At 38.9% G+C, this 14,212-nt stretch overlaps 1 protein-coding gene across 6 annotated transcripts in view; it reads left to right on the top strand.

Moving 5' to 3' along the window:
* Positions 1-14,212, top strand: part of LOC308045581 (integrator complex subunit 6-like) — a 37,955-nt gene that overhangs the window by 7,776 nt on the left and 15,967 nt on the right. For all 6 annotated transcript variants that reach the window (XR_013922801.1, XR_013922802.1, XM_080352919.1 and 3 more), the window contains 5 exons: positions 9,614-9,763; positions 10,460-10,549; positions 10,851-11,034; positions 11,893-12,021; positions 13,439-13,602. Coding sequence is in view for 4 of the 6 variants with exons in the window: in XM_080352919.1 (XP_080209045.1) it covers positions 9,614-9,763; positions 10,460-10,549; positions 10,851-11,034; positions 11,893-12,021; positions 13,439-13,602 (717 nt within the window). In the remaining 2 variants the exon portion in view is untranslated. The remainder of the gene's footprint in view (positions 1-9,613; positions 9,764-10,459; positions 10,550-10,850; positions 11,035-11,892; positions 12,022-13,438; positions 13,603-14,212) is intronic.

The following is a 14,212-nucleotide window of genomic DNA, read 5'->3' as shown; positions in this document are numbered from 1 at the left end:
CCTGCCATGTGTAATCTTTATCGGCTGCTTTCTCCCCTTTTGTACTGTTAGTCTTGGAGTTTCACATGTGTCATTTAAAAAAGTATTTCTTTTTTGTTTATACTTCTAGAAGAACCTTGTAACCTGGCTTTGTGGTGTGGCTAAAAATATGCACAAAATACTTCTGTGATATCTTGAAAATAGGCATTTGTTCTTTTTAGACTTAAGGAAAACCTAATGTGGTATTAAATACTGATTCTCTCACACTGTAGCAATAGAATATGGTACTTAAGGTTGCAGATACTTCTACAATTCACCCTTGTATATATTTCAAAAAAGCTTGCTGGAAAGAACTGTGGTTTGCAGCAGTGGTGCAAGAATGATGTTCTGAACCTATTGTGAACAAGAAAAGGCAAAACCCAGTGCTCTCTTCTGCCATGTTTTCATATTTCAGACAGTTGTAATAAAATGGAGGAAAGAGTAACTTCTGTACCGTGTGACTTGGCTTATGGGGGAGCCTTGTGAGTCCGAGGGCCTTGTGAGAAGATTCTGGATGTCTCCAGTCTTTAGTGATTCTCTTCTTCACTTTCTATGTTTTGAGTGTTTCTGTCACTGATTTGATTTAATGTAGGCTACAAAGCATCAGTGGAAAGAACAATTGCTGCTGTTCTGAATTTTTAATGCAGATTGTTATTTAAGTAATTCAATTTTGTACATTTCGAGTCTTGGAATTTTTTCTTCCTTCTTAAAGTTTATCCTTGCAGTGTGGCACTCAATAGATAACTCTGTGCTTCTGTCCCCCTGTCTCCAGAAAAAGTATAGCATGTAGTAATTTAAAGGAATGTTTTGCTTTGCATTTTTCTTGCTAATTTTGGAATAGTCATAAAGTAGTTGTGTAGTAATCTACTTCAGCTGTAAGCTGCGTGTTCTAGGGTTAAAGTGAAAAAGTACGTTCTTGTAATGAGACTCAATTATCGTGCAGATCAGAATCTGTGCCCATAGAGTTGTATTGATCTGTGCATTCACTCTGCATAGTATTTGAAAGACAAGTTTTCTTTTGGTGTAAGGTCTGGCATTTACAAATATATCTGAAACTTTAACTAATTATTACCAGGTAAGATTCTTCTACTCCCCCCACCATCCCTGCCCTGTATTATTTTCTAACTAAAGGGCCAATCTCACATTTTACCCAGTTACTGTGATTCTTTGCTTGGGCTCTTAGACAATCACTCAGGAAAAGCAGCACTAGATACATTAAATGTTGTTCTAGGCTACCAAGCAGATGCTTCAGAACTCCTTGATCTTGCTTTTTGAAGAGTAAAATGATTGTTGATTTGACTGTCTTTTCAAAGATGCTTTTAAATTCTTAAAAGTGTCAAAATAGTATTAAAAAAACCTACAAATCTTCCTAAGATGGATGTTGCTGAACAACTAATTTGACTGAGAACAGTTCTACGGCATGGTTAAACTGGTGTTGCTATGCTCTGATTATAAGTGAGAATAATGCATTAGTATTGGTCTTCATAGCATGTTAGTGGTAGAGCTAGTAGGTTTTTATGGGGGGGAAATAGTTCAACTCCGCATTGTGGGAAAATGCGCATCTGTTGAGGCAGAACACTTGGTGCCTTTAGCTGCTGCCAGGCGTCCTGAGGGTGCGGGACACCGGGCACGGTGCAGGGTGCTGCGAGACAGAGAGCTGGACCTGGGGTGGTTACTTTGAATCGCAGGGCTCGAGAGGAAAGCGGAGACTTACTCTCCTCTAAAATAAAAATTACAGCAGAAACTGGTTTTTTTTTTAATAAGACTTGAAGTTAACATTATTTGCTAGACTAGCTGAGGTTTCTCAATTTATCTTCCTTCAGTAAGTATATTAATTTGTGATCTGAAATATTCTGTTTTCCCCAGTGATCCCTTGGATATTGTTTCAGATGTGAAAAGAGTTGTTGATTAGAAGACCTCGTCTAGATTTGTTCCCTTCCTGAGACTCAAAGTAAACTTGCAATACATGTAGCGCTCTGGTGTGCTGCACTAGTTCAGTGACCCGCTGGTGGAAGGAGTGGGGAGGAACGCGACAGTTTTCAAAATAAGCATCGTGCTGTGTTGTCTCACCTCTGGGTTGTCAACCTAGAGGATCATCACTAATTTTCTTCCACTTGGTTTCCAGAAAGGTGCCATGAAGAATCCCTTGAAGGACTGATAACACACACTCTGCAACCTTTTAGCTATTCCCTTGATTCCTTGTGACTTTTCCAGCCGTGCTGGGGGCAGGAAGGGCCGGGAGGACAGAGCTGGGGGCTGACTGGCATTGGAGGTGTGTTTGAGAGTCTGGAAGAGCAATGGGCGCTATGGGTAAATGTAGATTTGTGATTGAAACCTCTATGTTCCAGCTGTTGCCCTCTCTACAGTGTTTGTTTTAAATGCACCTATAATGGTATTTCTGAAATGACTGCTATGCTGCTGAACAGAAGCACATAGCTTCTTGTTTAGCTTACTGTACTAGAGCTGCAAATAGTATGATTACATCTGTGTTCCCTCTCCATTAAGCTATTGTGTGAAACACAAGTCTAGTTCAACTCTGTGCTGAAATAGCCTAGCTTATCCAGTGTTTTTTAGAAATACTTTTTTAACTGGATAATGTTCCTTTATTTAAATAACAGTGCTTTTTTAAACAAGGCGATGCTAGGATCCCACTGCATTTTATGCTTTCCTTTGTTCATGTGTAGTCTTCTCATCCTTGTGCAGCAAAAAGTGTAGTGAGTGTAGCTGTCAAAACACATGAAATATTGTTGACCAAAAACCTAAATCCAGAGATGAATTAAAGCAGGGGCAGCAGGTAATAAATAAAAGGTAGTGTAGGCTTTTAAATTTTTTCTTGGCATTATTATTATCCCTTGATCCCAAGAATAGCTTCAGCTTTGAGCATCTCTGACATTTCTAACAGGTGAAGGTGCTGCTAAATGCCCACATTAACAGAGGGCCCCAATACTCATTTTGTAACTGGAGCCTAAGAGCCTCTCTACTAGTGTTTTCCATGGATACTATGCTTAAATATTAATACGAGTTGTTCTTCTATAAACATCTTGAATTCTTCTTGATGGAAAAGCATTTCTAGATCTTGTTTAATGTTGAAGTAATCTTAAAAGGACAGTGAACCACATGACATGTTCTTCCTTGCACTAAAGCTGTTTCCAGTTGTGTAGGAAAAAATAATTTGAGTGAGAGGAAGAGACACTGTGGTTTTCATCCAAGTGCATAGTCTGTCCCAGAGCGGGAGGGAAGGGAAGAATGGTGGTGCCTGGAAATGGATGGAGATGGAAGCCAAGCAGAGTGAGTTTCTAGGGGAAAAAAATCTGGTGTCAAAATGTCTCAGCTGAGTGGGATTAAAGGAATCATCTACTCCAGTGTCCTTTTTTTTTTTCCTAAAGATGTATTTTTTCCTAAAGAGATATTAAAGCAGTTTATGCTTCTCTGTTGTTCTCTGAGATGTTTTACCTATATTAAACTTCTATGACTATTTTTATTTGACTGGGACTTGAACAAGTGTTCTTTAAAAAAATAAAGTTTATGAAAGTACACTCTGGATTTAAAGAAGTGCTTGACTACTAGGTTTTGGTTTGACTGTCCTACAAAACCAACAGAAATAACTTGACAGGAAGAAACAATTGGCTCGCTATTCACACCACTTTATCCTTAAAACACTAACCTGCTGCCCACTAGCTCTAATATAAGGAGGACCAAGTGATGCTCTTGCAGTGTCTTCACTGTACTTGAATGCTCTGGGCTTATTGAGGAAGTAGCTTAAACTTGTGCATTTACTATCCATTAAAATATTCCTCAGATGAGGAATATGTTAGGCTGGTCTTGGTAAGCAGTGACATACACCTGCATGAGCAACCTGGCCTTTTTTCTCTTGTGCCTGCAGTAACATCATGTCTAAGTTTTACCCTGAAACTCTGTTCCCTGTTCTGCTTTGCAAAACCATATTTACATGTAAAAAGCTAAAGACAGGCTCCCCTGGCTTGTTAACCGAGATGTATTTGTCTTCTTATGCATCCTTGCCCTAGAATCTTACTTTGTTACAGCAAAGGATAAGGGGTGGCAGCTGTGTTTCAAACCCTTATTTAAGGTGAAGGGAGACTGGAAGAGCGAGGAATAAAAATAATAAATGATCTGCTGCCTGCTGGAGAGCCTGACACAGTGATAGCAATTGCACACAGCTTCATGCCATCAAACCTTCCTCCTCTCCCCATGAGCTTTGCATGAGAGCAGGAAGATGTGCTCATGTACCTCCAGCAGCACTCGCTGTTCCTCCAGGTCCAGACCAGTGGAGTTGGATCCATGCTGGCTCATTGTGTTCAGCTCTGCCCTGATGATAAGCTGATTTCAGGCCTGTGTGCCAGTATCATTCTGTGCTGGAGGGATGCTAATCTCATATCCAAGAGGTGGGTGTTGTGATGCTGTCCTGTGCCAAGAACAGAAAAGAATTGATCTTGTGAGTTTCTTTACTAAGGGCTTTTTGATATTGTGCAGTGACAGGACTAGGATGTTGCATAAAAGTAACAAGAGCACACAGGTACTGAAATGAGAGAGGAGTTATTCTGCTGCCAAGGTACAGATAGAACCTGAGAGCTCTTTTGCCTCAAAAATGGCATTCATGAGAGTTTGGAAGGGAGTCAACGTCTGTAAGCGTCTGTTAGAACTGTTCTTTCTGCCCCATTTGCTCAGTGCAGAGAAACCCTTGTGAGGATGAAATTAGGAGGTAATGTAGGTTGTGTGGTGTTGACTTATTTTAGGACTTTTAAATGTTAAATAAAAATATACACAATGTTTATAGCATAGTCAGTACCTTTCTTCTACTGTACTTTCTAGGTAATACATCCCTGAACATCAAATAACAACTGGGGGTGTGGGTAGTGTAGACATTGACTCTTCTATACTGAGAAGCAGCATTAGAGAACGTGCTACCAGGACCTTTTCTGCTCTCCCTCTTCGCTAAGTTTTGTTGTGGCCGAACTGGGTTGACCAACATTAGTCTCTCTGTGAGAATTTGTATTCCAGAGTTGCAGGGAAGCTCTCGGTTATAGGGGAGGGTGTTCTGTGCTGCAGAACCCACTGAGAAATTCTGGGGCTGTGTTCAGGAGATAACAAAGAGGTGAAGGTATTTTGGTATTTGAGAAGCAACCTCTGGCACTATGGGGTGTTCAAAAGAAATACCTGCTCTGTTTTCACAGACATGAGCAGGTTTTAGTGGTGATCACATGTACGGTTACCAGTGAACAGAAAGGTAACTTAAAAATTAACCATTCTGATGGTTTGGAAGTCAGAATGCTCTGTTGTTTTCACTGTCTTCAGACAGTAGTTGTAAATTCCATGGCAGGAACGGTTTCAGATTTCAACAGCTGGACTTTTTTTCTTACCTTATTTTTTCCAAATGGTTGTCACTGACAACCCAGTGTGCCACAGGCATGTTATCCTGAACTAGTCTCTGTTTTCCTAAGTTGGATGCATTTAATGATAGCTTGAATTGTTGAGAAACTTAAATACTTCAAACAAATTGTAATATCTAAACATCCAATTCTTCTTTCTAGGGAAACACAGCAGAACTCTAAAAATCTGTATGTTTAAATAAATATTGAGTGCTTACTCTAACACAGACTGTTGTGATTGCCGTACTAGATTGCAAACGGTCTTTTTACTGAGAAGATTATTTTTAGTGATGTTATAATTTTTGAGTCGAATCTGAAAGCAATCCAGTGAACAATAACCTCTCCAGTTCTGTCTTTTGGCACGGCCTGTAGAAGCACTAAAGATGAAGACTTGCAGCCTCAGAAGCACCAGCTCCCTGGATTTCACGGGGCTGGCGAGACGAGGAGGGATTGCTTTGGAGCTGGAATTGTTGTGCTCCAATGCCCAGTCTCCAGGTCTGCCCCTGTAGGCTGACTAAATGGGGCTAAAAATAATCAGAAGCAACCATGCTGCCTAAAAATGTTGTTTAAGAAAAAACGAATACAGTAAACATGACAGGCCAGTGTAGCTGAGGTTACAACACGTATGTGCTACACGTATTCAAAACTTGGTAATGTTTTACTTGTACTTTGATATTTCTGTCTTTTGTGTGGTAAAGGTAGTGTGGTGGGGGTTTTGGAATTTATTTATTCATTTTTTACTTTTTTTTTGCTCCACCAAAGCGTTTTATAAGATTTTCTTTCTGGCCTGTTGCAACTGGAATATCCTTCTGTTGCTTCTCCTAAGTCTTGATGGTCTTTTTAAGCTGCTGATTCTGAACAAGATTTTCTTTTGCTGTTCAACGCTGTTCCTTTTGGTCTTCAGTTAGTTTTGGTTGGTGTAAATAAGACCTTCTCTTCTCCACTAGGTTTTTCACCTTGGCATTTGTTTGAATTCTAGAGCATGTGGGCCTGTCTACTGCCAAAATAATCTATTGTGACCTTACTCGCTTCTTGCAGCAGCTGAAATGCTTGTATAGTTTTATGGTGAAATAGAGCAGGGCATGGATTTGTCCCAAAACTAAGTCACCAGAAAAACATGTTACTTTCTAAGTATGTTATATTTTTTTTTTTGGTATGATTTACTTGCAAAGGCTGAAGCCAGGAGCTGGAAGGTGGGATGCTGCTTCCAAAGCTCAGGGTTTTGTAGGATGATATCCAAAGCTTGCACTTGTCAACACAGACGCCTAAATGACACTGCAGTTTTGGCATAAGCAAGCAAGGTGACATTTTTTTTGCTTATAATACTTGTTTTTTTCTCCCTCGCTATCTTTGAAAGTCTTTTGGTACGTGTATACAGGCTAAAATTGTTCAGATAAATTATCAAAGGAGAAGCTGGTAACATAGTGGCAAGGTAAAGGCTGCTCAGATTGCTATTAATAAATTCTGCACATGAAAGTGACATAAAAGTAAGAATGTAACATTGAAAATGATGAGGAATTCCTCTCAGTGTTAGGACTGGCTCATAAACAACTAAAATAAAGTTTAGTTTTGACTTCGTAATTACTGACTTGTAGAAGATACAGATTTTTTGTTGAATGTGTTTGATGCTCTAATGTTGTGGGGGTTTGGTTGTTTTTTGGTTGGTGGTTTTTTGGTCTCACTATTTCTGCAGGCAAATGGAAGTAGTGCTACATAAAAGCAGTACTTTTTCTCTAAGCAGCATTAGTTGGCAGTACTTTGAATTTAGGAAGGATTATTATTTAATCACTTTAAAGTGCTTTGTTGAACTCATGCATATGCTGTGTGTTACGTACTTGACTCTTATTTTGCTCTAAGAATGATCTTGCTGTATATATGGAGAGGAGAATATGCAGATTTCTTTGGGGCTTGAGTTTCTGTCCCTGAAATACATTTTTAATTATATACATTGGCTTGAGTTATTCTGGAAAAAAACATTTTCCAGAAGTAGACCTTGTCATTAATTCTGGTGGCTTTGATTCAAGAAGCTTGCTTTGAGGTAGATAAGGTAGAGAATGTAGTACATTAACTAATCAGACATTTATTTAAAATTGGATATGGAATGAGGAAATCTTGCATTTGCTGCCCTTGTTCTCTTAATGAGAAGTTCTTTGGTATTACTCTTTTTATTTAAAAGATCCTGTGAGAGGCTGCAAGATGGAAAATAATTTTCTTAGAAGGCAAACCGGTGGTGATCAGCTGCTCCTTGTAGCTGCAGATTAACTTTATGCCCAGGGGAAAAAGGCATTTTGTGTATTTTGTATTCGTATTTCATATTGTGTATTTTGTAGGCAATTGACCACGTTACAGCTGCATCAAACACAGTAGGAGTTGGAAGCCGAGCAAACGTTTTCAGAATGGGAAAATAGCATCTCCAGATATTGGTGAAGAATGTTACTGTTTATTTTACACAGAAATACTCTTAAATTCATTAGAGCTCAAATCAAGAGTTGTAATGTGGGAATAGTGTTTCCTTTGTAAATGTTTTATTCCCACCCGTGCTTTTGCAACAGAGTAACTCAAAGAGCAGTCTTTGGAAAACACTTTCTCAGCTACAGCCTGAACTCAACTTGATTGGTGTTTTTACCAGGCAAAATGAACCAGTTTCACCTACATCTGAGGTTTATAGAATTCATGTTAAAAGATTTTTGTAATTGCTCACTTAAATTGTTTTAAGACAAACTTCTTTTAGGATAACACAAATGATCTTGTGGGGATTTGGTGTTCTCTTACTCAGAAAAAAGATAATTAACTAAGTCGCTCTTCCTCCAAAGCAGTGACCCTGTGATTGCACTTTATTCCTGCCTTGGGCTGCCAGCACGTGTGAGGAATTGCTGTGGCTCAGCCAATGAGATGCTGTGTTTTGTTGTATTTTGTTAAGCCGTGGTTCGGAGTGGGTGTTGTTAGGGTTTTATTGAGAATTACCCAGCTGATCCAACTGGACTGTTCCTTTGAGCTTTAAGTGCCATGATAAAGCTGGGCCAGTCCGGCTGAAAGTGTTGTTTCTTTGCTTGATTGCCGGGTGTTCTGTCTCCCATGTACTTCTCTAAAGCTTGAAGAACTGGTTCAGGGAGCTAAGCTTGATGAAAAAGTGGTTTTGTTGTATCTTCATACTATAATTCCTCATTGGGAAAGGAAGCCCTCTTAACTTAGGCCTGAGAACTCAGCAGAGATACAGTCTCCTTTTTTCCAAGGCCTCCAAAATTTCAAGCGGTGATACTGAGACACTCTGAACAGTGATTTGGTTCTGTGTTCTGTGGGATGTTTGCAGCTGCTCCATGGAGAGCTGTATGTTGGGCAGTAAAGGACAGAAGAATGTAGCTAGAGGGCTGGCATGAAATACCAAGGAGGGGTTTGTAATGCAGCAGTGACAGGGGGTGCTTGATAGTTTAATAAAAGGCATGAACTGAGCTTGGGGGCGCTGGGCTGGGAGGAAGTACAAGAAAAATGGAAAAGTTGAGCAGGAGTCATGTACTGTTAAATACAGCTGATAATGGTATTTTTTTTCCCTACTAAATTGATATACTTGCCTGCTTCCTGCTTGGGGCAATTGTGGGAAGGGGAGGTTGTGAGCAGGGAGCAAAGATGGTAGTCACACTTACTATTACATCTGTATTTTTCTTCTTTTTAACTGTTGCCGTTAGGTTTTTAACTCCTGTGTTAGTACACGTTGCAAGTGCATCCTTTCTTTCCTTCCAGCCTCAGTTTATGGAAGCAAGGATGATAGGAGAATGGAGACAGGTCAGAAGAAGCAGCACCATTATGCTGCATGTATCTTGATTTTATTATTGCTGCTACTTTGGCAGCTGCATTTCTGATTCCCAAATTTGACAGTTTTGTCTAATATAATATGCACATGCTAAATCCAAATACTTCTATTAAGTGCATCACAACTACAGCAGTTTTTATGGTAAGAGATGGGTATTTGCAATTTTTTTTTCAAATACTGGACAGCGTGTTTTGTGAGTCTCCTCTTGTGGACTTAACCGTATGTTTCACATCAAGTTGTGCATACATGGATTAGGTGTGTGTAGCATGTAAGTGATGCAGTGTACCTGTTGATCAGGAATATAATGTAATTTTTGGTGAGAAGAGATCAATGACAACTTACAGTTGATTGCAGTTTGTTGCTAAAATAACTAATAAGCTTTTTTTGTTTTATGTAACAGGCTGGATGGAAGGAAAACCATGCAACGTTTATGAATGAACTGAAGAATCTTCAGGCTTCAGGACTAACAACCCTTGGTCAGGCACTCAGGTCATCGTTTGACTTGTTAAATCTCAATAGATTAGTGTCTGGAATAGACAACTATGGACAGGTAACAAATCTGTTTCTGGTCTTCTGTCTTATTTTTCTGTGTCTTTTGAAACTATAGGGAGGGATTTTGGTGGTTCAAGTTTGGTTTTGTGTTTTTCCTGTTTTTTTCAAATGTTGGATAGCTGTGTGTTAAAAGTCAAACTGTGAACTTTTTTTTTTGGTCTTTCTTATTATGTGTACTGGACATACCCTGGGATATACTAGCGCTTTTTCCCTTATTGAGCTGCAAAGGAAGCAGTCCTATAAACAACCCTGACCATAGACACACAGTTGCTATATGGGAGTTTGTACGATGGATGGCAGTGAATCTGCTTTGCAGTTTTGTGGTGTCTGTAGTGAACATCCTGACTTTCTCTCTCCCACGTTTGAAGGGCCCAGTTAAAAGTACTCTGTTTCTTGCCCCGCTGTTACCATGATATTATTACCAATGTATGTACTGCTTTTGTGGGCTAGAGTGGTTTCACACCATTACTGGAGGAAAAAAGACTAATAATTCTAAAAATGTCTTTAGAGTGTGTGTGAATGCCTGGAGTAGCATACCTTGTATGGTCCTGTATGGCTCCACACCTATTGAAGGAAAATTACAGGATTATTTTGAAAGATTGCTCATCTTGCTTTTTATTTTATAATGACAAAAATATAAGCCTATAACTGAGTGTTAAGGTTACTCTTGGCGTTCCTGTGCTTTTGTTTCTAGGGAAGGAATCCATTCTTTTTGGAACCATCTATTTTGATTACTATCACAGACGGAAACAAACTGACAAATACCGCTGGAGTTCAAGAGGAGGTAAACTTGCAATAAATTCTTTCAAGTTATGGTCTTGCAAGTTGACGCTATGCTGAAATAAAGATGCTTTTTTTCCTGCTAATAGTACTTCTGCTTCATTAACCTGTTTTATAGAGAACAGAAACTAGCTATACTGTCATTGCCCAACCCCTAAATTCATAGCCTATATATGGGTTTTCAGACTATAAATTAGTGGATAGGAGAATGGAGTCCTTTGCAGAGTTACGAATGAGTTTGGATATTACGTTTTTAGATGGTTTGTCAAATACTTGAAGATGTTCTTCAATCTTTTTTTGACTAGCTTCATCTTCCTTTGAATTCTCCTTTGCCTGGAAGTGAACTCACCAAAGAACCGTTCCGTTGGGATCAAAGGCTGTTCGCTCTGGTGCTGCGTTTGCCAGGAGCTGCAGCTGCCGAACCAGAGCAGCTGGGGAGTGTGCCCACCGATGAATCTGCCATCACACAGATGTGTGAAGTTACAGGAGGTAACTGCATGTTACTGATTGGTTCACATCTAAAATACTACTTTTCCTTTTGATTCAGCTTTACCTCTTGCTTTTTTCTCCATCTGAATTGGTGTGTCTGTGAAGGTGTGTGGAGCTTTTTGTGCTTAGTTTCCAGTAGCACAGGAAAACTTCAGAATAAAACAACATGCCTATTTCAGATCTTGAAGGTGTGAGAGCATTTTCTTAATACACCAGTAAGATGGATTGGAAAATGTCTTAGATTGTCCTTCCAGAGGTTGGCTTTGCTCAGTTATGAGATTTTTATTTAAATGTTGAATTGAGTAGGACAGGTATTATTGAGTAGTTAATTCTGCTGCAGGACAAATAAGCTAAATTGAATCGTAATTCTGAAGCCTGTCCTGTGGGATGTTGATCAGAATTGTTTTAATACTCTAAGAAAACGTTGTGTGGGAGGGGGAAGTTCAGGTGTGTGCAGGAGCTGGCAAGGTTTGGGTAGACAAAAGCAGATAAATTACATTGTCTTGGTGAAATCAGGCATTCTCAAGGGCCTTTATGAACTTGGACCAGCTCGATTTAACCTTAATGGCCTTTTTTACTAATGAATAAAAGCTCAGCAGGTTGGTGTGGTGTTTTGTTTTGGGTTTTTTCTGGTGGGTTTTTGTTTGTTTGGTTGGTTTTGTTTGGTTTTGTGGGATTTTGTTTTTTTGCTTGTATTGCATTGAGAAGTATGTTTACATAAACTTGTACACGGTTTGGTGTTGTTTTGAATAAGACTGAAAGCTTTGGCAGTGTGACTTAAGTAATAAAACACCTTTGATCGTTAAGATTACTCCAGACTTGCTCTCATTTTCTCGGTGTGATTTATCTCTTGAATAGGTCGTTCTTACTGCGTTCGGACACAAAGAATGTTGAATCAATGTTTAGAATCTCTAGTTCAAAAAGTCCAAAGTGGAGTTGTTATTAACTTCGAAAAGTCAGGACCAGATCCAGCTCCTATTGGAGAAGGTACAGTAACTGTTGTGTTTTTCCTCCCCAGTATTCAAGAAATAATGTTTTGTATGCATGCAAATGTCCTTAAATGTCTTTGGTGTCCTTCCTGCCAGCTTTTCACTGTAGTGTACAGAATGCATTGAGTGCCTAATATATTCTAAAAAAGCAAATAAGTTGTGAAGCTTATATGCTTCAGTGATGGTGCTCTGATATCCCTTTAAATGCCCCAAATCGTAATGGCTGTGTTGCTCATAGCTTTTGAATAGTTTTACATTTATGATCAGTCTTTGTTATATTTTTAGAAGCGGTAGTTTGCACATATTTGCATGGATGATCTACCTGCTGGCTAGCTCTGCCTCTTTGGGGGGGCTGAGGAAAGTGAATGTTTGCAGGAAGTAGTGAAGTTTGAATTAGTATTGCCAAAACGTGGTTTTAAAATCATTAAATCCAGGACTAGTGTATTTAAACACTTCAGCTTCTCTAATCCCAATGCTTAATCTTCCGTACTTTTTCATTCTGCTAATTGATGACAACACAGGAAGTTTCAGTTGGATGTTTTCAGGTGTAAGTGAAAAATTGTGTGCAAAGAACAAGGAATCATTTTGCAAGCTGTCAGTAAAGTACATAACAGGAAAGGGGAAGATGCACTGTTAATGTGGAGCAGTTTTTCACATTTGCAGAAATTCATGGCTGAAAGGAAGGAGACAGAGCTGACCAGTTCATATTTAGGAAATGAGGATGTTCCTGGAATGTCAGAAACATAATAGCTTTTCGGTTCCCCTGAGCATCCCAGCACAGCCAGCTTTATTCCTCCTTTCATTTTTAAATCATCTTTTTCTTGCCGTCTGTATTTTCTTCTCCTTTTGCTTATTTAAATGTAATTTTATTGGAAGGCTTTGCTATAATGCTGCTCAGGACTGCACCTCAGCAAATTCCTGTGTCTGTTGGCCCAAATGTTTTCCTGTGTGGCAGAAAGACGGGTGAAATTTGTGTGGTTGGTTTGTTTGGTTTTTAATTTTAGTTTATAAAGACTGGAAGTGCAAATTACCAGTCTTTACAGGTGCAGCGGGACTAAAAATATTAGGCTTGTTGTTGCCTATCAGTTCTATGTCAAAGTACTAAGCTGAAGCAGATAGTGTTTTCCATAGTATGTGAGTATTCCTTGGTGGATGAATTACCGAATGGCCGTGCCACAGGAACAGAAGGGTAGATGTGGGAAAGTGGAAAGTGTTATTATTTCTCAGATGATGCTGTTCTACATTTTAATATATAGGTTTTATCGACCACTGATGTAAAGATCTGTATGTCTTGGAAACAATTGTAATGAAACATCGTCTTGGTTGCTAGTGCAGAAATTTTTCTAGGAGAAAAATGCATGCATGGAGCTTTTTATTTTCTTTTTTTTTTAAATTTTGCTTTGTTTAAATTTTAGATGGACTTGTTGATTCATCCAGACCCATCAATTCATTTGCTTCTCAGCCGTGGCATAGTTGTCATAAACTCATTTATGTCCGGCCTAACCCTAAAACGGGTGTTCCTGTTGGACATTGGCCAATCCCAGAATCTTTTTGGCCTGATCAGAATTCACCAACACTGGTAAGTAAAATAAGAACTGAAAGAAGGATTCTACACCTAAATAAACAGACTAAAAGTGAATGCTACTGTAGTTTTTTTACTTTGTTTATTGATGGGATCTGACGTTGATTTTAAAGGGTAATTAAAGCTGTTTTTAAAACAGAATGGTATAATCTAATGTAGATACTGGATGCTGTGATGTTTTTTGCATCCGGAAGGTTTATTTTCATATAATTAATTTGGTAAATGGATTTTAAAAGATCATGAAATTTAACTATAAATTACTTCACGTACCACAAATCATAGTGAGCTAATTAAATTTTAAGCAAAGATTTATAAAATGCATTTACATGGAAAAAGAGTATTTGGTTTTGATAGATCAGCTGTGTTTTCTCTACTAAGTATTAGTTCGTGTATGGACTCTTCCTTCACTAGCAGGAAGAATTAAAACTGAAACACAAGAGCTACCCCATCCAGAAAATTAGGAGCAAACAGCATTAATTGCTCCTTTTCTTACTGAAATGATCATACATTTGGTGTGCCATCCTGGGCCTTTCTAACCATCTCTCTTGTTAGGCACATTCTGTTTCTGTACTTTGTAAGTCCTCAAGGTACAGTCCGGCTATTCCCC

Source organism: Nesoenas mayeri (genome assembly GCF_963082525.1).
Source record: "Nesoenas mayeri genome assembly, chromosome: 13".
Taxonomy (NCBI): domain Eukaryota; kingdom Metazoa; phylum Chordata; class Aves; order Columbiformes; family Columbidae; genus Nesoenas; species Nesoenas mayeri.
The sequence above is the reverse complement of the archived record's forward strand: the minus strand, read 5'-3'. Positions and strand labels throughout refer to the sequence as shown.